This window comes from Calonectris borealis, chromosome 1 (assembly GCF_964195595.1).
Source record: "Calonectris borealis chromosome 1, bCalBor7.hap1.2, whole genome shotgun sequence".
NCBI lineage: Eukaryota > Metazoa > Chordata > Aves > Procellariiformes > Procellariidae > Calonectris > Calonectris borealis.
In genome coordinates this window covers 114,301,855-114,326,335 of record NC_134312.1, presented here as the reverse complement: position 1 = coordinate 114,326,335, position 24,481 = coordinate 114,301,855, and the positions used below count along the sequence as shown (strand labels likewise).

General features: G+C 40.5%; 1 protein-coding gene across 11 annotated transcripts in view; it reads left to right on the top strand.

Moving 5' to 3' along the window:
* The window catches only part of APP (amyloid beta precursor protein), a 234,602-nt gene that overhangs the window by 122,492 nt on the left and 87,629 nt on the right, over positions 1-24,481 (top strand). For all 11 annotated transcript variants that reach the window (XM_075170881.1, XM_075170872.1, XM_075170836.1 and 8 more), the window contains exon 6: positions 15,547-15,749. In XM_075170881.1, coding sequence (XP_075026982.1) covers positions 15,547-15,749 — 203 coding nt within the window. The remainder of the gene's footprint in view (positions 1-15,546; positions 15,750-24,481) is intronic.

Below are 24,481 nucleotides of genomic sequence, written 5' to 3'. Positions count from 1 at the left end.
AGCAGGCTGCTGTCACTTCCCTTCTTTCACAGCAGGGAAACTGCGACACGATAAGCCTCACTGTTGAGGGTTATATGGACAGCTTTTCTTTAAGTCCCATGGCTCAGGAGCAGAAGATAGTGCCTTAACTCCAGCCAAGTCTCATTTTTCTAGACAATCTGAATGTATTTTCAAGGTCCAAAATAGGAGATTTAATTTCTCATTGTTTTTCCCTCAGCAGGTTAGGCCAAATTAATTTTGTCTGTTCGGTGTATAAAACGTATGTTCAGGCTGATGTAATGATTGGGTAGTGTTGTAAATGTCGCATTGTAGGGAGTAGTGTATTTTATAAGGGTTTGGTTTACAGTTTCTCATAAACTTCTGCCAAGCGAAGTTTTATGGTTTGTTCATACTTGCCATTAGGGTAGTTAATATGGTAGGTTTTCTACTGCAATAAATAATCCAAAAGGGTGCAGTCCACTTTAGGCTGATAATTAGGCATCTGTGTAGTAAAACTAAAATAAATTTCTGCTATATAGCATGGTAATCATGTTTTTCTCTGGTTTTGCAACCCTGTACCAGACTGAGCTTAAGGATGAGTGCTCATCTCCCAGTGCTGTATCCTTTTTGACTCCATAAAGAGCTTTTTTTTTGTCCATGGTATCTGGAAAAAATGACTTTTTTCTTAATTACCTCCTCCAACTCTAATCCAAGAAATCCCAAAAGGCTTTTAAAACTTGACAATTTTTTTCTAATGGTGAAAGCAGCATTGTATATGTGCCTGTTATGCTGAATTGTTTCCAGGTGAAACCCTATGCTTTTAATTATCAGTCTTGTTCTAGCATTTGAGGAAGAGGAGTCACAGCAGCTCAGCAGAATTGCATTGCTGAGTAATTTGTTAGAGATCCTCACTTGACATAGAGGAAGCGTACATTCAATTTCTTTCACTTTCCAGCTCTTTTTATGTCTTTATCTGTGACTTAAGTGGTACAAAGATGTCAACACACGTTTTACCTAGTGTCTTCCCTTCAGAAATGTCTGCGAGTTAACCTCAGCATCAAATTAGTTACAATTGAAATTCCCCAGAGTGCTGTCATTAAATCAGACTGTCACAAGGTATGTTTAAATTGGCTACGGTCATATAGTGCCCTGACCTGATATAACAACACACCAAGGCCTCGTGGTATGTCACCCTGCTGCCTTGACACAAACTAGGCAGACAGGCAGTTGGGATGTCTGCCTGTGGCACGTTTATGAAAAATGCCTAAGTTAAAATAGTGACACATAAGCAAATAAATTTAGTAGTGTACAAGAGTCAAGTATAAGAATTTTAAAAGTCAAATTTAATGGGATTTAGTCATTTCTATTCTTGAGAAATTCTCTTTCCTTTTGCCAAGTGTAGCTTTGGCTAGCTACTGCTTCATTCCCTTTGTTTGGGTCTCTGCGTGCCAGAGCAGTGGGAGATTTAATGCAGGCAAGAGTCAGGAAGCTGTTGACGTTTTAATTGCAAACGCGGGTGAACGCAGGTGAATGCTACAAACAGCGTGGCCGTTCTTCAGTGTTCTCTATGCTCACAGTGTTCATCCACAAGGACTATCCAAAACATGAAATCCTCTTCCCCCGTTCTCCCCTGTGTCCCTCTCACCCTTCTTTTTCCCCTGCTCATCTCTTCATCCACCCCCCAGAAAATGTATTTGGAAATACAGCTTGAAAGAAGAGCCTTTAGGGGATTGTTTGACCCAGGCATATTTCTGGCCATTGCATACTAACTTAAGAAAAAGTAACCAAAATGCTCTAATATTCCTTACTTATTGCTCTGATGGGTGCTTTAGTCCCTTTGGCATTTGAACTACAGCTGGAAGAAACAAACATGGCTTGAACATGGAGAAGAAAGTTGGCAAAACTAGGAGGACTAAGGTGGTGGTGTTGATATGCGTTGCCTCCTCGCATTTCAAAGAGAGGTTTCTGTGTTGCGTCCCCAGAGGGCCTTAATGGACGGACGGGCTTTCAGCCATACGTGTTACATTGGCTGTCAGCAGCTGGGTGTCCTTCGTTGAAGCACACCTGCAGGTAGGCTGTCTTCTGACACCTCGGTTTACCGAGTAAACCCCTGCTGTGGCCGTGTGGACCCTGGGGTGTCAGAGACCCCATGCGGTGGGGAAGTGCTGCATGCCTGAGGAAGAGTCAGGCCCTGAACCACCGTGTCTGGATGTAGAGCGTTGTTGATGCAGAAATCTGGGCGGGAGAGAGGGGCAGATCTTTCCGAGATGCTTACTACTTCTTAAATCCTTCAATTTCTGTTTCTTATACTTGTATCTAGTGTATAGTGACATTGTGTTTCTTGAGCATTCTTCCCCCCTCCTCCTCCTTCTTTCCCATTGTTCTTACTGGTAATGTTGTCTTGCAGCATTGAGTCAAAAATCTGAGGCTTAATTGGAAGTCCAGCTCTGAGCCCAAAATATTTGTCTGAAGAACGTAGGAATGGGATCTCTGGAGTCCATTTGAAGTTTTTGCTATTCTAGTGCTAAAAAAGTGTTATTGATCAAGAAAAAGGAAGCTGCCGAGGCTAAATTCTTCATTGGAAACACGCTCACTGGAGGAAAAAGAAAATTAACATTTTGTCTCTATTGAGTATTCATCTGTTTTCAAGCCATCTTGTCACTCGTGTTAAAACTAACAAGTTCTTGTTGATGTAAGCTTTTTCATTAAAATGGAAAGTAAATTTCTAAAATTTCAGTGAGAAATGGTCCAGTGGGAATGTCCTAAATGATTCTCTAGAAAACCCAAAACATTAAAAAAAAAAAAAATCCACCCCCTACTCCTCAAGTACTTGAGCTAGTAAAGCTGAACGAGATGTGAAGCTGGATGAAGAGTCTGTACTGCCGGTTCTGACTTAGAAGCAGGAAATGACTTGCATTTGGATGGATAAAAAGATTTCCCTTTTTCCGTACTGTGCAGACTGAGCTGTAGGCTGTTCATACCCTTGAAATTTAAGGAAAACTGAACCTTGTGCCAGCAGTGGTATGCCTATTGCAGTGGTTCAGGCTCTGCTCGGTGGGGAGCTCAGTCATCTGTGACACAGGAGCAAGGAGGGGTGCAGCCAGAGGCAGCGTTCTCATCAGCTGTCCTAATACAAATTGGGAATCAGTGCCCTAAAATGAATACTAGAAATTACAGACTTGCTTAGTTTTTCTTGCTTTTTCCCCTCTCCTCTGAAGTTTGCCATCAGTATAGGTTAATGCACATGTCGTGGTTTAACCCCAGCCAGCATCTAAACCCCACGCAGCTGCTTGCTCACCCCCCCCGCCCTCTGGTGGGATGGGGGAGAGAATCAGGAGGGCACAAGTAGAAAAACTTGTGGGTTGAGATAAAAACAGTTTAATAATGGAAATAAAACAAAGTAGAACAGTAATAATAACAACGATAACAACAACAATAACAGAATATACAAAGCAGGCGATGCACAGTGCAACTGCTCACCGACCGCTGACCACATGTCACGAACAGGGGGAGAGCACACCCCCCCCCCCCCCCCCCACTCCACCACACTCCCCTAGTTTTTATACTGAGCATGACGTCACATGGTGTATAATACCCCCTTGGCCAGCTGGGTCAACCACCCTGGCTATGCTCCCCCCCCACCAGCTCCCCTTGCACTTGGCAGGGCATGGGAGACCAGTGCAAGCACCACCCAGCAACAACCTAAGCATCAATGGGCCATCAACGCTCCTCTGGTACCAAACCCAAAACACAGCACCCCCCCACACCCCTGCCCCGCCCCAGCTACTGGGAAAGAAAGTTAACTGTGTCCCAGCCAGAACCAGGACAGACAATTATTGAAATAAGTGAATTTTGTACTACATGAATCGTCCATCACTAAATTGGTATTTTAGGGAAACTGAATTCATTTAGGGAGATAGTGTGGAAGGTGTTCTGATTTTTGCAATATAATATTTCAGCTAATTGGTCGGAAGTTCATATCTTCTTGATTTTTGTAGTAGAACTATTAGAAACTGAAATAGAAAAAAGTGCTTTATACCTGTTCTAAAACATTAACGGTATAGCTTATCTAAGAATGTCTGTGGTTTTGTAAGTATTTTAATGATAAAACCTAATTGCATTTCTTTATAAATTAAACTAAGGCGTCACCAAATTGTAGGCATAATGTTACTGCTTATGTTGAATAACTCTAGAAGTATTTGTCCTATTCACATATTTTATATGCTATTAGCATATTCTGTGTCTCACATTCTTACATTAATTGGGTTTGTCTCTCCTGTTGGCTGTTACTTAATATTCAGGTATTTTTAATAACAATTTTTTTCCTTTTTAACATGGAGGTTGTTAAAATAAAATTCAGAAAGCATAGAAACACCAGAGCATTAATGACTCCAGAAAGACTGGTAAGTGTTGGATTTCTTCTTAGGACAAGTAAAGTTAGAATGGAATTGATGAAACAGTGCATTGCTTTGAGAGGTAATTACAGCGATGCTGAGCTGGCAAATCCAATCACCATTTGAGTATAAAGCATTAACTGAAGTGATGGATGAGGCTATGGGTGGAGAGAATTAATCTAATTGAAGAAGTGATGAGTAGAAGATAGCCAGGCTTTTGTGACCCCTGATGAAAGCAGTTTGCTAGCTGTGCAGGCTACCTATATGACTTAAGTGAATGTTGAGCTTGTTTCAGGAGGTTAATGGCATCAAACTTGCACATTTAGTCAAAGGTTAACTTGCAGAGGAGGGTTACATATTTTTGACCTCACAAAACGGAGCCATCGGCTGCCATGTTTTTCTTAAGTAATAAGCAAAAATTTTAAATTGTCACTTCTAATGGCTTGTGATGACTGAAAAGTGGGAGAGAAAGGTTCCCTGTATATGTTCGTGTAGTAATCAACTCAAGAAACCCTTCTGATGTGATTGTGAGATGTTCTGAGAAGTTCTTGTGACATTGTGATATGTACCACCCCATTTCAAGCGCTGTACTATTTATAATGCATGGAAAAAATAGGAAATGAGAAATTTACAGCTGTGTTTTTCAACACGTACTGTCACACCAGCATGCTGTCACACCAGCATGACTGTGTGCCAGTGGATGCACAGCTGGATGTCCTTCCATAAAGTTATCCAGCAGATCCTGCTCTATTTTACCTTCAGTGATATTTGTGTTCTATACTAGAAATAAGAGCTCAGCATTGGGGTGGTTTGTAGAAATTTAAGAATTCCACCTCTTCTGAGGCTGTGCTATTAACAGCACAGTGTAGTAAAGCATTTTCTGTAGTAAGTACTTTTTTTCCTTTGTCTTCTAACAAAGGCTACACACTTCGAATACATGGATGAAACAGCAAAAACATACAGTGTTTTTTTTTTCCTGACAGAAGAGTTTCTAATCTTGAATGTAAATGTTTTGGCTTTGGTTACATGATGACAAGCCATTTTTTCACATGGGATCTCTGTTTTGATCACTGCTGAGGAAAAAAATGTTGACCTGGAGAACTGGATCTATGCTTGCTTCTGCCATGAAAGTATTCTGCTAGGCTTGGCATGCTGTGGCCACCATAAAAAGCTTGGTACAAAAGGTGCCGCTTTTTCTTCTGGCTGCGTCGGTGGAGATAATCTGCTCTGCAGAAGTCCTGGCCTCTTGCAGCTGCTGCTGGTGGCAGCTGCATTTAAAAAGTTTAAGGTGGCATATTCTCTGAAAAATGTTATTCAGTGTCTTAAATTGAACATCCAGAGTTATCTAGTATTGCTTCTGGTATTTTTTTGTTTGCTTTCTCACTTGTAAAACAAAGTTACTCTTCCAGTTTTACCGTGTCGTTGTTGTGTGAGGGTACCAAGACAATGAATTCTACAAACGGGCCAAGTACTTGGTTTGGTACAGAGTTCACACTGTCTGCCTCAGATAACCTGTAGGATAGCAGGTTGGACAAAGGGACACTGAATAGTCCATTCTGAGTACAGCAGAAGTTTTGTGGAAACAAATGTGTTGTAACAGATCCAGACTTTTCTGCCGATTCTCAAGCTGGCTGAAATAGGGCTGCGCAGGTGACCTTCGCTCTGCCCTCTTCCATCACATTCAGTCTTAATGCATTTTTGATGTCAGGATTTTGAATTTAGTATTTATACAGTGTCATCAGGCTCATAGAGCCTGATTTCGTGTGTTCGCAGATAACGTTTACTTTTCTAGTGTTTAAGTTTCTCTTTAGCAAAAGTAATCAAAATGAGAAAGAATATGGGTTAAATATATTATTACTCTGTCCTTCTCTAAAAATGACATGCTTCTTGCTGAATCCTCCATCTTCCAAAGAAAACTGCCAGAACATTAACACCAGCAAAGGCTTTCTTTCAGAGAGAAAACTAGGTCAGTTTTGAAAAAGTATTCTTGTGTATCAGTCAACACGTACCTTCTGCGAATGCATGACATCACATGTTACATGCTACCTTGTACACCCATCTTTTTAAGCAAGTCAGCTGTGGGAGGAAAATGCTAATGGTATAAAGTATACTTTCTTGTTTAATTATGGGGAAAAAGATAAGTGTATTTGTCAGAGTCAGTAGGGCAAGGAATGTGTGTTTGGTTTTTATAAAAGTTCTATTTAAAAATTAGATTAAAAGATTTTTAGTGCAACTTTTCTTGCTTTCTATCAAAGTTAATGAAACCAGGCACATTTTTGGTATTGTTTTTGTATAAAAGGTTAAAAAAAATACAGTAAAAGGAGGGAGACAGTGTGAAGCACATAATTCAGTTGTTTCATAAGGTCTAAGAACTCAAGAGCAGCCTATGTGACACTCCTTGAAATAGCTTATTTCAGGTTTTTTTTCCTATTAGGAAATGTGAAAATAAACATAATTGCAACCTCTTCAGTAAAGGAAAACAAGAAGAAAAATAATTAGAAGTGACAAAATGAATGTCTGAAAAATGCTAGACTATATCAATTGCTCATCCTGACTTGCTGTGCAATGGAAGGTGCCCATCTGAGTTCTTAAAAGTTTAACTGTCTCTTAACAGGCGTTTATATATGTCTGAATATCACATTATTTCTTTTTGTTATGAGATACCTGATTTAGTAACCTGGTATAATCCAACCCTAAGGAAAATAACGAAGGCAGTTTTTAAGCAGTTTGTGCTTTTGTGGTCACTTAACAGACAGACCAGAAACAACATTGGTGAGGTACGTTGTGGGTCAGACTTTCAATTCTGTAAATCACTGTAATTTTCTGGACTTTGATGCCAATAAGCCATTTAAAAGATCGGTTACGTAGACTGGAGGTCTGGCATAACCCTTTTCTTTCCTGGCTTTGTGCCTAATTTCGTAACTGCAGTGCAGTTTAATTCTTGCCCTGCTGTCCATTCCCACCTCCCCCATACTTGAGGAAAATAGACTTTTTTGGTACAACTCCCTACTCCTAGACTTAGGTCACCTACTCCTAGGTGAATGCTGAAATCTTCATTTCACACTTGATTTTTACTTCCTTCCCTCTCTTCCACCCCATGCAAAATTACTTTGGTAGTTGTTTAAATTTACTACCTGAATACTCAGATTCACATAGTTAGTATACTCAACTTAGTCTTGAAGTTGGCTAGTATACCAAAGCCAAAGTTAAATAACAGAAGGTACAGTGAGGTGAGTGCTCATGTGCTAAAGTGCACTGTTGACTTAGTTTTTAACTTTAAGTAGTTCTGTGTTGACTTGTATGTTTAATTAGCGACACATTCAGAGGAGTGAGGTGGTGGGATCAAACCTGGTTCCTGAGAAGTCCCGTCCTTTGGTGAGAAGAACTTTTTCTAGCATGCAAGATTTGGAAAAACGTTAAGTGGAAAATACCCAGGCCTCTGATGTGCAGATTTGTTGAGGGAGAATTTGGTTCCTTGCCTATTAGCTTTCTGATTTGCTTTTAACCAAAAGCCTAGTAATTAGGCCATCTCAAATGCACTCATCTTTTTATTTGGATTCCAAGCATGTGTCCTACTCTTGTAATTTGTTTTGTGTTTCTGTTTTGCATTTTCTTTTAAGGCATTAACTCTTCAGGCATGTAGAGGTTCACAGTTGGATCTGTCCATTTCCATCTGTCCCACAGTTAAAGAACTTTGTGCTCTGGAGGTTTTCTATACAGGGGGATAAATATGTATCTGTGGTCATCATAATCTTCTGCTGGAAGCAAAGCTAGACCCAGACTGAATACTTGACAATCCTGTCTCATCACATGTTTCCTGGAGTTCGTCTGGGGGAGCTGTAGAGGCTATACAGGGGTGGGGTTTTTTCTGCTATTGGGAACCTGAAGCACAAGATGCTGGAAACTGGGATGATGGTACCTGCAGTAGTAAAGGTTACGGATGCATAAATTACCATCAGCTTGGCCTGTTAGGCTGAAAGAGCACAGGCTGCAAGTTACATGCAGCAATTGCTTCTCCTGTGTTAATTCCCACAGCTGTCTACAGCCAACATATATGGCCTTGTTCTCTGTAGGCAGACGGCGGCTTGTTGCTACTGCTGACTCGGTTCCTCTCCTGGAATTAGCTTTCCCCCAGCTATTTGCTCAGGCTTGGTGGCTGGTAAAAACCACAGTCCAAATGGAATCTATTTTCAATACAATATACTTGCAAAGTGTAGTGAATGCTGATCTTTCCAGATATTAAAACATCTGTCTTGAACACCTTTTCATTCTTTTTCACCCACTGATGGAGTATATGTTTTTGTTCAACTTACTTGGCAAAATCATGGTTTAAATACAACCAAATGGATGAGCATTTATTGCAGACAAACGTGAGCCACTTCCCAAAACCAGTAAGTAGTCCGTAGTTACTTGTTATCCTAAATTGAAAGTTTTGCCACGTTTGTGTCTGAAGTTAATAGTTGCAGACAGGAACCTCTTCTTAAAACGTAGCTTATGCTGCAGCCCTGTGAGTTCTGAAACACCGTTAGAAAGAAAACTCATCGTTCTTGTCATCTGCGTTCTGCCTCTGTCCCTGTTGCAGGTTATTGGAATATGGAAAGGAAACTTTCATTTACTAATGTTTGCTTATTTCTTGAACAGCAAGGGGTAGCATAGTTCACTTCACTTCACTTTACCTTTCCTTCAGTTTTATCTTCACAAAGTAACAGGACAATGCACGCTTCTGAGCGAAGTGAATAAATAACACATTGGTGCCAGCTCGTACTGCAGTGATGGGTTGAGAAAAGGAAGTTATTAGGTATAGATTACAGATCCATGGTTTAAACATTGTAACGATGTGCTTAGGTGCATAGTAGCAGGAGCTGTACAGTGGTATGTGTTTTAAAACCAGAAATATGTCCATTGGAGTGGTCCGTATGTTTCTGTTGGAGTCAGTGGAACCAATTACCTCTTACGGCTGCCTGGAACCCCAGTGTGTCTGCGGCATCGGAAATAGAGCTGAAACCACCAAACTTCAAATACCCTGTTTCACCACACACGGGAGTGTAGATGATTTGTATTAATGACCTAGTGTGCTACTTGAATGCTCAAGGGAAGCATCATTTCCATGATAGGGGGAATGGATTTTAATATCCCATATGTGAGGAGGTTGCAGTGGAAGTCTCAAAGCTGTGATGACCTCTGTGTCCACCATGAAAGGAAAGTGCTGGCCCTCCTTGCCAAAAGTCTCCACTGACAGGAGATTGAGATATACTAATGTTTGGGGCGGGGGGGTTGCAAGTATTTTCGTGGCTGCATTCAAGCCTAAGAATTTACCTCCATTGTTTACTGCTGAACTGTTAAATTCAGATGGTGATGATACGGCTTTACAAATTTGTGAACTTATCAGTGTATCAGGTAATTTTTTTGAACAGCCTTTGAAAAATCCTCTCACCGGCAACCGCTAAGCTAAGACGAAATGTCAACAATTTCTTGTAAACGAGACACTGCAGTCTGTGGTGCTAATAAAACCCTGGCTGGGACAGCATCAAGGGAATATACAGAAAAAGCTGTCAAGGTGTCATGGTTCCAGGAGGAATAAGACTGAGTCATATTTGTTTACTGAAGAAGTTAAAATGTAATAATAATACCAGGAAGTAAGCACACCTGGTAATATTATTAAATAAAACTCCAAGACTTCTGAGAAAAATATCGGTATCCACATTCATTTGGTAGTAAACTTTTGTTTGAAAATGGTGGATTTAAACTGATTACTGTGATGAAAGGTGTGCAAAAGTTAGACGCTGTCTGGGAAACAGCACCGTGGTGGTGCTAATTGAGAAATATGAATGGTACCAGAGCATTTGGCATGACAGGGAGAAAACAGCTCTACACGCTGTGCAAGAGAGAGGGGTTTCTCCTGTTTAAAAAGTTGATGCTTTATTCCAAATGTTGAAGTATAAGTTCATTACCTTCTCTGTTGTTCTCCCTCTCACATGCATGCTGTTTGAAGAAGAGCCAGGATAACAATGGTTAAATCCAAGGAAACCAAACCAAGCATAGTTTTTCACGTTTCTCACAAGACGTAGTACCTTTTCTAGTACTAAGAATATGTGAAGTCCGCCCACTGTCTTTGCAACAGAAGCACATCAGGATGTAGCATTGTTTATATTAAACCCACGTCTTCAAGCTTGAGGCTCCAAGTCCCCTGATTAATAACAAATACTGGGGGATCTCCTCCTTCCTCCAGACGCCTGGCTCCTGAGGAGTGCTGCTAAGGGGCTGCATGGTATTGTTGCTTTTCTCGCATCTTTCATAACTGTGACCTCTGAGGAGGTGTGGTCATCTCCTGTTTGCACTGCTGAGCGTGGTTACTGTGATTGACTCTTAGGAGTGCATGACTTAGTGAGTAGCCTTGATATCTAATGTGAAACTGTTGCTGCTGTTACTGTTAGACCTTGCTAGGATACGTCCCTGCCTGTTGTGCATTCATGCCGTTTGGTCTGTGATAGTGAGCGGTATAGCTGAGCATGACTGAACTACCAGAATACTGCCGGTCCAGTTAGTTTCTGGTATTTGGCTTCATTCAGGAAGAAACTTGTTAAGAGAGCATAAAGCACTTCATCTCCCCATCCTCTTCGCTTTGGAAGATAGTATCAATAGGGGAAGAGACTAACTCATCTACAAGAAGGGCTGGAAGGAGGATCCGGGGAACTACAGGCCTGTCAGTCTGACCTCGGTGCTGGGGAAGGTTATGGAGCAGATCATCTTGAGTGCCATCACGCAGCACTTACAGGACAACCAGGCAGCATGGGTTTATGAAGGGCAGGTACATAGACTTTAGCAAAGCCTTTGACACTGTCTCCCACAGCATTCTCCTAGAGAAACTGGCAGCTCATGGCTTGGACGGATATATCTTCACTGGGTAAAAAACTGGCTGGATGGGAGGGCCCAAAGAGTTGTGGTGAATGGAGTTAAGTCCAGGTGGCGGCCGGTCACAAGTGGTGTTCCCCAGGGCTCAGTATTGGGGCCAGTTCTGTTTAATATCTTCATCAATGATCTGGATGAGGAGATCGAGTGCACCCTCAGTAAGTTTGCAGATGACACCAAGCTGGGCGGGAGCGTTGATCTGCTTGAGGGTAGGAGGTTTCTGCAGGGGGACCTGGACAGGCTGGATCGATGGGCCAAGGCAAACCGTATGAGGTTCAAGAAGGCCAAGTGCCGGGTCCTGCACTTCGGCCACAACAACCCCAGGCAACGCTACAGGCTTGGGGAAGAGTGGCTGGAAAGCTGCCCAGAGGAAAAGGACCTGGGGGTGCTGATTGACAGCTGGCTGAACATGAGCCAGCAGTGTGCTCAGGTGGCCAAGAAGGCCAATGGCATCCTGGCCTGTATCAGAAATAGCGTGGCCAGCAGGAGCAGGGAGGTGATCGTGCCCCTGTACTCGGCACTGGTGAGGCCGCACCTCGAATCCTGTGTTCAGTTTTGGGCCCCTCACCACAAGAAGGACATGGAGGTGCTGGAGCGTGTCCAGAGAAGGGCAGTGAAGCTGGTGAAGGGCCTGGAGCACAAGTCTTATGAGGAGCAGCTGAGGGAACTGGGGTTGTTTAGTCTGGAGAAGAGGAGGCTGAGGGGAGACCTCATCGCGCTCTACAACTACCTAAAGGGAGGTTGTAGCGAGGTGGGTGTTGGTCTCTTCTCCCAAGTAACAAGTGATAGGATGAGAGGAAATGGCCTCAAGTTGCGCCAGGGGAGGTTTAGATTGGATATTAGGAAAAATGTCTTCACTGAAAGCATTGTCAAGCATTGGACAAGCCCAGGGAAGTGGTTGAGTCACCATCCCTGGAGTGTCTTAGTGGTGGACTTGGCAGTGTTAGGTTAATGGTTGGACTTGATGATCTTAGAGGTCTTTTCCAACCTAAATGATTCTGTGATTCTATCTTTGTATAAATAAAAATAAAATAAAGTAGACAACTGGGGAAATAATTACTTTTGGAGAAAGCCTGGAGTGCTTGTTTAGAAACTGAGTGTAGCTTCACGCTTCTGTAAAACCTGTTAAATAGGGAAATGACCTTCTAAAGCGCAATTTCAGGCATCTTAATTCTATAAGTATATAGCAAGGCTCTCACTTCCATTTAGGTATCTAAATCTAAGAGAAAACCACTTCTGTTTTCATTCTTCCTTTTTCTTAAAAGTTGCAATAAAATATAATCCTTTGAAATATACCCTTGTGATTGAGTCTTGCAGAATATGTTGCTAGCAGAAATATGGTTTTTCTAGGAGTGATCAAAATAGTAGAAGGAATATTCCAGTACAGTTTTAGAATATTTTGAGGAGCCTGATCCCGTAAACTTTGTAGTCTTCCATCACTTCGGGCTTTTTTTACCTTCTCAGATGTCTAGTTCTTCAGCAAGCAGCCAGTCAGAAAGGGGATGCGGGGGGGGACTACCCTTAAGCATTTACTTCTGGTAAGTTACTGGAGAGGAAACGAGGGCCCACTGTAATCGTGGGTGTAGCCAACCAATACACACAGAGAATTGTCTTCTTTCATCCTGCTCCCTTCACCATCACACTCCCTAAAAAAAGAAAAAAAGGAAAAAAAAAAAAAGCTTGGCCTCAATGCTGAGAATTTCCCAGCAAAACGCTGTGGACTGACATAGCTGAGTTGATTGCTTTTGTGTAGCTAAAAACAGATGGATATTGGATGCACGCATACAAATTATTTTTGAAGTGGCTTTCCATGTGACTAATTGACTTTCCTTTGTTTGTTTCATTAGGTTGCTTTTGTTGTCCTTTTGTAACTTTATGAGCTTGCCAATATCTGAGAGTGATCATTCATGTGAAAGGAAGAGGAAAAATCATTGCACTTCTTTTAAAGCATGCTGTGTTTGTAGCTTAGGTGAGAGAAAGACAGAGAGCAGCTTTCTTTAATGTTGAAAGGCATATGGTGTCTGATGCTCTTGATCAAAATCTGCATGTCTTATATTCAGCATGCCTAGTTTAAATGTCTGTAGCTAGCCAAGACTAGAAGCCCCTTAACCTGGAGATCAGAAACAGATAGTGGACTTATAAATCCACTTCAATCTTGCAGTTGAAAGATGATGGTGTACATATACCATTTATTTCATGCTCATAAAAAGGTGAAATACTTGGTAAGAAAAATAAAAACAGAAGAAATCTGTTTTTCAGGAAGGAGTTACTAAAAACAACGTAGAAAATTTGGGACATACTGAAATTAGAATGGCAGGGGAAAACCATACAGTGGAGATGGTGAAATTTCTAAGCCAGTTCCTTGAAATCAAGAAATTAATATAAGAACGCAGTGGTTTTGTGCCCCTTTTTCAGTCTTTCGCCCATGTAAATGGAAACAGGTCATTCCTTATTCAGACTCCTCTGCAAGTTAGCTGTTGCCACATCCATTTGTATAACCTACCTGGGCTTGAAAGCTTCATTATTAAGTCTCCCTTGTGTTTCTGGAGACCAAATATTTTGGGAAGAAAGGAACAGGAGGTTCGTTCTTGTTTGTATAGAGACTTAACTTTCTCCTAGTAGAATCAGGCTTGTGGCATACAAGATTTTTATCAATAAATTTTTTAGCAACTTCTTAATACCCTGTTGAGAAAGATCGTACTGTCTTCCTTTTTGCTTTGAGTTCACTTTCAAAATTGTAGTAGGCAACCTCTTATAAAATGAAGTATTACAGACTTGGTCTCTGAAATCAGGTGAAGGAAAGAAGTTGCTAACTTCACACAAAAGGCTCTTCCAGCATGTGCAATGCCAAACCACTTGTGTATGAAGGTGACAAAAAGTCACTGCATGTTTGAATATTTGAAGTTCAATTACTCATTAATAGTGAATTTCAAATAGATCAGATTAACAAACCTGAGACCTTGCCACAGCTGGGCACTGAGTTAGGAAGCCTTTCAAAAGCAACAGTAGCAGTAGCTGAGTGTACATTTTTTGGCCTATTGCCTGTGTATCATTCAGAATTAAGAGTGATCCCAGAAAATTCTTGACATGTTAAGCCACCAAAGTGCATTTGATAGTCAACTGCAGTATCCCCTCCTATCGTCCAAGACTGATTAAATCCTGAGGATTTTAGGCAGCTATATGAATTTAAAGCACTATGATGGATAACGATGTTTAGCCCAATAGTTTGGGGTTGCTTTGTGAGCGTAGGGGTGCTTGTCTTGCCATCCCGGTACACACCGGTACCACGGGTCTTTTATGGAGGACTTACGGATCAGCTGTACAGCCAGCGGCGTTGGTAGTGCAGAGCATGGCATGCCACGAGCTCGCCATGCTGAACAGCTGCGCGCACTGGCCGAGATGGCAGCCTCATCAGCAAAACCGTGTGGCTTTCACCTCTCCACCAGTGCTGCTGTCACACAGAAGACCAAAACTGGGTCCTCTCCTTCTCTGGGTGTTAGATCCTGAAAGGCAATGTCCTGGCCACTGTCTGCTTTCAGGTGCCAGAAAACTATCAACAGTCAGCTGAACATGAGTTGCCTGTAGACTGTCTCTGTCCTGCCCTTTGTGAAAACAGACAGCTCTGTGCGCAATTCCTGTAGAAGTGGCTTTTCCGTTCACAGCCCTACTTTAACAACAGACCAAAAAACTCAGCAGTCAGTGCAGACAATTCCAGGTCAGTTAACACTTGGTAGTCCTCTGTGAATGGCATGCAAGTTAGTCCACAGTGAGCCTCTGAGTAAGGTGTCTCCTGGGTGGAAAAGTCCCAAGGAACTCTATCGTTTCCACATCCATATGAACAGAGTGCATTTGGAGCTAATTTGAACTTCTTTCAAAATAAAAATTGATTTGTTGATGGCAGCGTGGAGCAAGCATGTTTGGAGTGTTATTCAGCTGTCAAAATACAGTATTGCTGATGGGGATTCTTTTTCCATTCCTGTGCAAAAGGAGGAGCTCCAGTCTGGCATCTTGCTAATTTTCTCACTGCATTGCTAATGTTGACTTTTTTGGGTTGTTTTTTTTTTTAGCGTTTCTGATTTCTTACTTGTTGGGATGTTCCAGAGTCCCTGATTCTTTCTTTTTTATTTAAAAGGGAGGGAGGGAGGGGGGGAGATGGAGAAACAGGTAATTTCTTGTCCTTATAGTGTTTCTGAATAAAATGTTCTCTCTTGTTATCTTGAAATCCTTTTGTTGCTGACACATCATTATAATTTTCTTCACTTAGCGATGATAAGGTAGTAGAAGAACAACCAGAGGAAGATGAGGAGCTAACTGTTGTGGAGGATGAAGATGCTGATGACGATGATGATGATGGTGATGAAATTGAAGAAGAGACAGAGGAAGAGTATGAGGAGGCAACTGAAAGAACTACCAGTATTGCAACCACTACCACCACAACTACAGAGTCTGTGGAAGAGGTTGTCAGAGGTAAATTCATGGGCATTTAGTTTGGGGCTGGAAAACTGATCCTGCTGCTTTGCATGTTTGCCCTTTACGACAAAAAATGTTCCAAACAGCAAAATACCCTAAGTTGCAGCATTGTTATGCTTTGGCTTCTGTAATTTGCATGTTGAATCCCCTCACCTTTCCCATTCCCATTACAAATATTCTTTGGAGGTGTCTGTCTGAAGTGTGGTCGTTGTGTGTGATGTAGATGAAAGCAGAAAGGTTGGTTTTATTTTAAAGTAACATTAAATAAAATTTGACTGCCATATATAGCAAATAACACAGGAAAAGTAAGTGTGAGGGTTATCATGTGCATGTGTTGCAGAAGGATAGGGAGTGTCAATTCAAAGCAGGAGGTAGCACTACCTGGTTTGGTCTCGTATATTAACAGCAGTGATTAGTCATTTTGTATGATTTCTGTTAGATACCTGTTTCCAGTATTTCTCCATGAACTAGTAATTCAGTAAAATTAGGTGAATTTAGAAATAACTATGCAGAAAAGTGAACCTAACTAATGAGTTATATTGGGAGGAAATAGGAAAGCATTGCCCAAAAAAGAAAACGTGGAGTGAGAAAGAACTCTTCATTTCTAAAATTTGTTTTTCGTGATATTTTGTAGTTATTAACATAACTGCATTTTAAACTTTGAATTTTACCGTAGTCCCTGGACAACATAGCAACATAATATTTTTAAATACTACGTTTCTCCTACAATACATATTTGCATGAATTATCCTTATATTTCTATTTTAATAAGTACAATTCCATATGGTGTAAATCTCGGTAAGATAGATGCCAATTTTTCTACAGTGCTTACATATTTACCAATAAGTAATCGAGATGATGGCAGAAAATGAGATTAAAAGCTACAGTTGAAAAGAAAAGAGTTGGGACATGCAGGGGGCAGAGGAGAAATGGCAGCGATTGGGGTGGTTGTGAAATGAGGCAGAAAACATCTGGCCTGGCTCCTTTCCTCTCCCCTTGCTTTCCCACCCCCTGCCTCTGGGGATGCTTGGGACTGAAGTGCCAGCGGGGTCCCCCATTCTGCATGGGGCAGCGTCCTTTTCTCTTGAACCGCAGTGCCGATGTTTGGCAGAGCAGGTAGGAGCAGAGAACTGCCGGCTACAATTCATCACACGCGCCGGGGACAGGAGGGTGCCCAGGGATGCTTTGGAAAGAAATAGAGTTACTTCATTTTGGTTTTTCTGTTTGGTCTACGTGCAGATAAGCTCGCTAATCAAAAGTGCTAATGCTTTGCTAAAATCACTTGCTTGCAAATGTTTCTTTCTCAGGCTGGCAACCCAGTCTTGTGTGTTTCTGTCTTATATAACTGCGTTGAGTGTTTTGCTCCGTTATTGGAGAGCCGTTTCAGTGGGGGCGGGGGGAGAGATTATGTTTAAATCTTTAAACCAATTAAATATCTTTTCATATGCGAGCTTTCACCACCTGGGGATAAAACGCCCTGTTCTTGCTGCTAAATGAATATTGAGAGAGAGAAAAAAAAAAAGAACACTTGACTTTAATGGGATTTTGGATGAGTGGAAATGAGGACAAATTAGGTAGAGCGTGTTTCTTTACTAACGTTGACATTTCAAAGAGGTTAAGATGTTTAGCCTTCAGGAAAATAGAGTGTAATAATACGAATGTAAAATACAAAAGAGATGAGGCAAACTATTGAAGCCACCTTTTAAAAATCCTTTAGAAATGTATACACTTGCTAGCTGACAATGAAACGCTATTGCCCTGTTTTTTCCAAATCTAAAATTTCCTGCTTTGGGCGACTATGAGTAAAACATGTGTTGTTGCAAATGAGGTGAGGGTAATCTGTTACCAATGCAAGTTTTCAGTGCAGTTCTGCCACAGCCCTTTGGGCTTTCTGACCTCCAGCCCTCCTGGGGCACGGAGGGTGCAGAGACTGTCCCTGAGTGTCTGTAACTGGTGTCTGACAGAGCTGCACCATGCAAAGTGCTTGCTCATTTCTAAATGTAGAAGCGCCCAAATAACTTAGAGCCTTGGCCCTTGCTTCTACTTCCCTTGCTGCAGTTAAGCGAAAGCTTCCTTCAGGGCCCCCACCCTCCTGATAGGGCCAGCAGATCTGACATAGGAGCTTCTGTGGTGAGCATCTGCTGTTGCCTAGCTGTAGCAAACAGAAAAGAAAAGTTTGTCGAAGTCAGTGAGAATTAAAGAGGCAGAGATGCCTTCTAGGCAACATACGTATTAAGAAGGTCCATACTATGGATACACCTTGAAAGCCTTTCCAGATGGGGTTAAGTGTCGCAGCTTTGTTCTTATGGATATGAATTCTGCTCAGACTTCTTTTCCCTAGCGTTACTAAGTGCAGTTCATAAAATGTATCCTGGGATGCTCTTCACAGACACTTTACAGCCAGTTTTATGTATGCTTTATGAAGCTGTAACTAATATTATGTCATTAGCATTAAAGAGCATAGAGAGTGGGTTTGTCCAATTTGAGAGGAGTTGCTTTTCGTATGTGAAATCAACAAAGAGCAACTGTTCTAAACCCATAAATTAGGATCTAATTGTGGGCTGGTGCTGAGCCCTTTCTCCCCCAAATCAATGGATTGATTGCCGTCAACCATAAATAATTGAAAAGCATAAATGTAATGTTATACTTTAAAGACACTTGAGCTGTTGTAGAATCAATTTGTCAGGCAATTTTATTTCTATGCATATTTTAATGAACCGTGATCAAAGTAGCAATAGCAGAACTACTTGCAAACTTATTTCCAGTGAAAAGGAAGTTAGTCTTGCCTAGAGAATGGGAGAGGTCATTGGCAGGAGGACAGTCTTTTCATTCAGTTTCTGCAGCAACCATATTTTTGTAAGCTATAGTGTTTATTCAAAAATGTGAATCAGTTTTTCCTAGCACAGTACTTGCCAGTATTCACTTTCCTGCCTTTTGTGAAGGACCATCTTTACACTCAGTTCGTATGGAGTAGGTCAGCAAACCCAGTTTAAACTTTCAGGTATCCTCTTGCTGGAGTTCAGATGTTAAATCCAGCCGATTGTGGGTCTGAGGTTGCAGGGATCCAAAGAATGAAATTAATGTCAGGTCGACGTTTTTCACCTTTGATCACTGGGAGATGTTATCACTGAATTTGTGCTGAAGAAAGTGTGGCTCGTTTTTGAAGCCCTGCAGGAAAACTGTGGCTCTTGACTTTTGTCTCTATATAGAGCAAGGGAAGTGACTCTCTACTGGCCAGGATTTAAGCAAGGGAGCGGTTTGATTTCTGTTGTCATCATCGCAGCATCTCGGGTGTTGCAGAGCTCCTTTCCGAGGCATCCAGGCCCCAGGTGATTCTTCCAACGTGTGACCAAAGCAAGCAGGAGCACTGCTCCCCCATCATGTGTAATTGTTTGTGATTTCGTTTCTGCTTTCCTTCAGCACAGTAGGTGACAAGAAAAATCAGTCTCTCTTAGCGTACAGCAAAGAATATGCAATTTCAGCTTAGTGCTTTCCATCAACATAGGAGTCAATCAGGTCTCATTTAAAGGAGAGTAGCAGGGTCAGTGCAGCAGCCTGGCAGAAAACACTTGGCAGCTTCTTCGCATACCTGTCAGCAGATGCGGGGGACTCAGCAGCACAAGCTTGACCTGCCTCGCCTAGCGTATAATGTTGCCCTTTAGCAAGTGGTTTTGCTTTCTCTAATTCAGCTGGATTTCTTTAAACAGTTAGGAAAGAATTTAAGCAGTGCTGCTTGATGTGACATTTTAACTGTGTTTACAATCTGGAGTTGCAAGCAAGAGACCATATGCTGGTTTCCTAGCAAGAGAAAAGTAGCGTGATGTTTGTATGGTAGCTCTTAGCTTTATTGATCTAGCATGGGTTTTTTTTGCTGAAGATTTTTATGTCTAAAAGACTTTAAATCTATTCGGTGACAGCTATCATCTATTCTAAGGCAAGGGAGGTTAACCCTAATTTCTAGACCTATCAGCTGTAAATTTTGGGATAATATTAGTAGGGTATGCTAGATTAACTGGGCTTTTTTTCACCCTCCATAGCTTTGCCCCACTTTCCCCTTTGAAAGGTTATTATCTTTCTTTTCAAGTAGTAGTTCCTTGTTCTTCTGCTTTTGCTTCAAGGCAATACAGTATGCTTTAGTTGGAAAGCGATAATGTGTGATTGTATTCCATATTAAGAAGACATTGATAGGTTGCTGTACGAATAGTATCCATTATGATAACTCTACTTTTTTTTGTTAGGAGATCTTCATTAAGAATGATAATCTATTCTAACCTATGAACAAGAGCTGAAAAATTAACCTAATGGATTTGCATTAAAATAACTGATAGCTTTTAATTAGACATTATAATTTAAAGCACAGCTATTCTACCATTATAAAATATTTCAAGATATGTTGCAATTGGAAGAAATCTTTTTTATGATCTAGTAATCTTGTTGACGGAAAAACAATGTATTATTACTCTTTTGGGTCAAGGGCAAAAGTACTGAAATACTAAAACACAGGAATAGTGTTGTTTTACATCAGGTTGGAGGGTGGTTTCATTTGAAATATATCCTTCCAGAAGAAATCCCTCAAGAATCTGTTTCGCTAGAGAAAATGTAATTTTACTATATTGAAGCAATAATTAATTGAATATTTTGTTTTGCTCTGTAAAAAGACTGGAATGCACTTTTGGGCTAATCCTCATACTCACGGTGTTGCCATGTTAACATAATCATGATGTTATGTGGAACTGATACCTTTTCTAAAATACACATAAATTCATGAAATTTTATTGACCTACACTTAAAATAAAGCTGGGCTTTTGTTTGGGTTCTGGCCATCAGAAGTAACTATATGGCACCTTGGTTCAAAATGTAGTTGTGTTGTTCACAAGTAAATGAAAAATGTATTTTCACGTATTTGTTCCACTTCAGAATTGTAAGGCTTTGTATTCTAGCCAAATATACGATTAAATTTTTTTCATATTCCAAATATCCCCCTCCGGTAGCTTAAGAAAAAACATTAGAGAGAGAAATTCAATCTTAATTGCACAGGATGGAAATTACAATTTTAGGGTATTTAACAGTTTTAGAAGAGCTGTTCTTCAGTATTTCGTTTAGAAGTCGTCATTTTGCTTTTTTCTTTTAACTTTCTCTGTAGAAAGTATGTTAGCAATTGTGTAGCTTGTGCACCAACTTTATTCCTAGAGTATGTGACAGCATGACAGCTGTCTTCTAATTCCAAAAACCTCTTCTGAAATTAGCTTTTGTCTTTGAATACTCAAACTAAAATTTGGCTGCCTCTTCTAACCATATATTCGGAGTGAGGAAGTTTTGTTTCAGTGAAATTATCTTTAAATATTCCCTTCTGATTAATTCATTGAGCAAAACAGTATTGTGCCTTTTTGGAACATGAACAGTACAGCTAAAAGAAAAACAGAGTGCATTTACTCTTGTCTAATTTTTCTCAGCTAGTTAAAAAACGGAGACTAATATAGATACATATAGCCTCAAACTATAGCTCTCAGTTCCTGAAGACACGGAAGCCAAAATTACGCCAGTTGTAATATTATATATACTAGCACATGATAAAGTGGAGCGTATGCCTCATGATATATATTTGAGAGGTTTATTCCTTTGGTCTCTCTTGCATTAATCGATTACTCTGTTCTTTAGTGAAATATAAAATGCAAGACTGTGATCCCACATACTTAAGCAGCTGAGTGTTTTAGGTCCTTGTTTAAGAGTTGTTTGGGTCCCGCGTGATTATGATACACAGTTTGAACTGACAGCAACATAGACAACATAGACAAAACAAACACATACCAGTGCTAGTGAGTTGGTTCATACCACCAGTATGGTTTATTTGTATGTACTTGACAATATCAACTTCAAACTCGAAGGGCTGGAAGTATAGAAAGAGTCATCAATACAATATATTTTCTGTTACCATGGCTAAATTAAAGAACTTGTAATATTTATAAGCCAGCATGATGGTATATTTCTACTGTAGCATTAAGGTAAAGAGGTTTTTCAGAGATGTAAACTAAACATAGGACCCAACTTCCAAGACAGGTCAGAGTTGGTAGTCTAACTCCTCCTGTTTGTCCTTTTTTTCTTAAATCTCTTCAAATTTAATTTCTGATTTAAGGTTTGGGACTGACTGTGCCTGCATTTAAATGAGCTTAGTTCTCATGATCATGTAGATAAATTCGAATCCTGAAGAGAAAATACTGAGTAACCTTGATGTTTACAATAGAAGCAATAGAAGTATGTAAATGTAGCTTTTTTTTTTCCCCCCATTAGAAGTTTAAATTTTATTTCAGATTCCTCAGTTGAAAATGTTGGTGTTCACAGAGTAACTGTTAGTCCCATGTGGGAAAAAAAGCACGGAGCTGAGATTTTGAAATAAAGCAATTATACTTTCACTTTGATTTTAAATCGGTTTTCTTCAAGGAACAGAAAAAAACAATTTATATGGTAATGAAAAATTTTAAAATGCCATTCAGAACCATATTTTATATTTTCCTCTGTAAAAACTGATCATCAAAAGTATCTAAAATGTTTGCACATAAATTCTAATTAGCTCTACTTACAGCATATTGGTAAATGAGTGTTTATGGAAGTACGTTGTGTAAAACCACTATAAATCAATGTCCACATACTTGAAGACTGTATTTCCTAGGGTGTGAAGTCTGTGTTTTTCAAAAAAAAAAATAACAGTCAGTGCCGATGTTTAGTGTAACTGATTAGTTTTCAGTATATCACTTTAGCTATTAATTTAAAAGCAAATCAAAAAGCTTTTCCATAGCACTGTCCTTCAGGGAATGATCTACTTGCTTGGTTAGAAACAACTCTTTTTGCATCGAGAGGCTGGAATAAGTATAAGAAGCTTGGAATGGGGAAAGCTGAATTACTTTCCTGATTATCTCAGAAATAATTTGCCATATATAAGGTTTCAGAGAAGGAAGGTATTGGCAACTGTCATCTTTGGTTTAGAGCGCAAAGAAGATGAGAGAAATTTTACTATTGAAGAAGGATGGTTTGAAAACTGTAAGCGTAAAGTAAACTGTAAGAGTTTAGACCGCTTATGAACTTGGGTTGAGGCAAACATGTCCTCTTTAATGTTATCCAGTTTCATGGAGCCGAAGACAAAAATGCATCTTTGGAGAGGGGAGAGTGAGCAAGTTCCTTAAAAAAAGCAAAGCTCACCGTTAATGCTGTACTGGATACAAATTATTTGTGGTATCAAGTAAAATTGAATTACACAGCGGCAAAAAGTAACTCATCTTTTAATCAGTTTTCAGCAACAAGTCTAATATATGAAACAAAGACAGCTTTTAATTTTTTGATGAATCATTTAGCAGTGTATGCTGCCTGCCTGCTGCTAATATCTGTGAAAATACCGTAGCTCATGCATCATAGGCAGTAATTGCTACACTTGGTAGCAGTGGAAGAGGAAGTGGTATTTGGATTAATAGCTCAAGAAAACCTGTTGAATTTCCCATCTCTGCACTTCATTTCCCCATCTTCTCAGATGAGGTGGTACAGCTGAGGATCAAATGAGGTGGCTTTTTTCTGTAAGGACAAGTGATGGGGATATGGAGAGGCATGGGAGGAGCAATTGGCCCACCAGCAGGAGCGATGGGACCATTTTCCAGGCATTGAAGCTGGTTTAAAAATGTACCTTCGTCCTGAAGCAGGGGTGAAGGAACCTTACTCTGAGCCCTCCACAGAGAACAGGTGGTGGTGGACGGTGGTGGTGACACTGGGAAAGGGATGACAGCACCAAGAAGTTTCCTAGACTGGACCAGCAACACGCTTTCCTCAAACAGAGCAATCGTGAAACAGTAACCCAGCACATTTTTCTGCTCTTGTTTAATCTTCATTTAGGTCATATACTGTTTGCACAGTAGACCATTTCTCTCTGTGATGAAATAATTACCATTTAGGTCTCACCTAAATAGCAGTAATAGCAGTACAGTTGGCTGTGCAGGCTGGAGGGAAGGATGTCCCTCCGCTGCCCTGCACTGTCACCGCCAGCCTCATGGGAGATGACAGGTCAGGCAGGAGGCAGGTCCTTGGCCACAACACTGGGCTGTAGTGCTTCAGGCTTGCTCTTTTTAATATGTTACCCTGTGGTTTCCTGAACGCTTGTTCAAGTGCGTCCTCATGTGTATAAATGACTTTAGTTTCTAAAGAACCAATTCCTTGTTATCACTGGCATCAGTTATTTGATGGGCGATTACCTTTGCTTTTGCACATGCAAAACAAATCTCTGCTGCTATTTCTGTGAGAGAAGTACCTATAGTAAATTTCAGATTAAATCTGTGAACAGTTCCCATCCTCATAACACTTAACAATGCAAAATGAAATAAATCAGACTGTATAGCAGAACTAGTATTTTGATGGAAGCCTAAAAGGCGCTTAATGTGTGGGTAGAGGTCAGCCCTAGACAACATTAACTAAGAAAGATTGAGTTGTTGAGACCTTTGTGTTTTTTGAAATGACATTTCCCGTCAGAAAAAATTCTCGTGATTATACCTGTCTCTTTAATGTCAAGAGTCACTATTCATTTTTAATTGACATGTGGCAGCTCTTCCAAGGCTGTGCAAAGTTAGCTTTGTGTGAAGATTTGACTGTATAATTGGATGGCAGGGCTGGATTTGATTTTAAAATAAATCAGAAGAAACACTGGTATACTAAATGTGCTCTATAATTAATCATATGGTAGTATACAATTAATT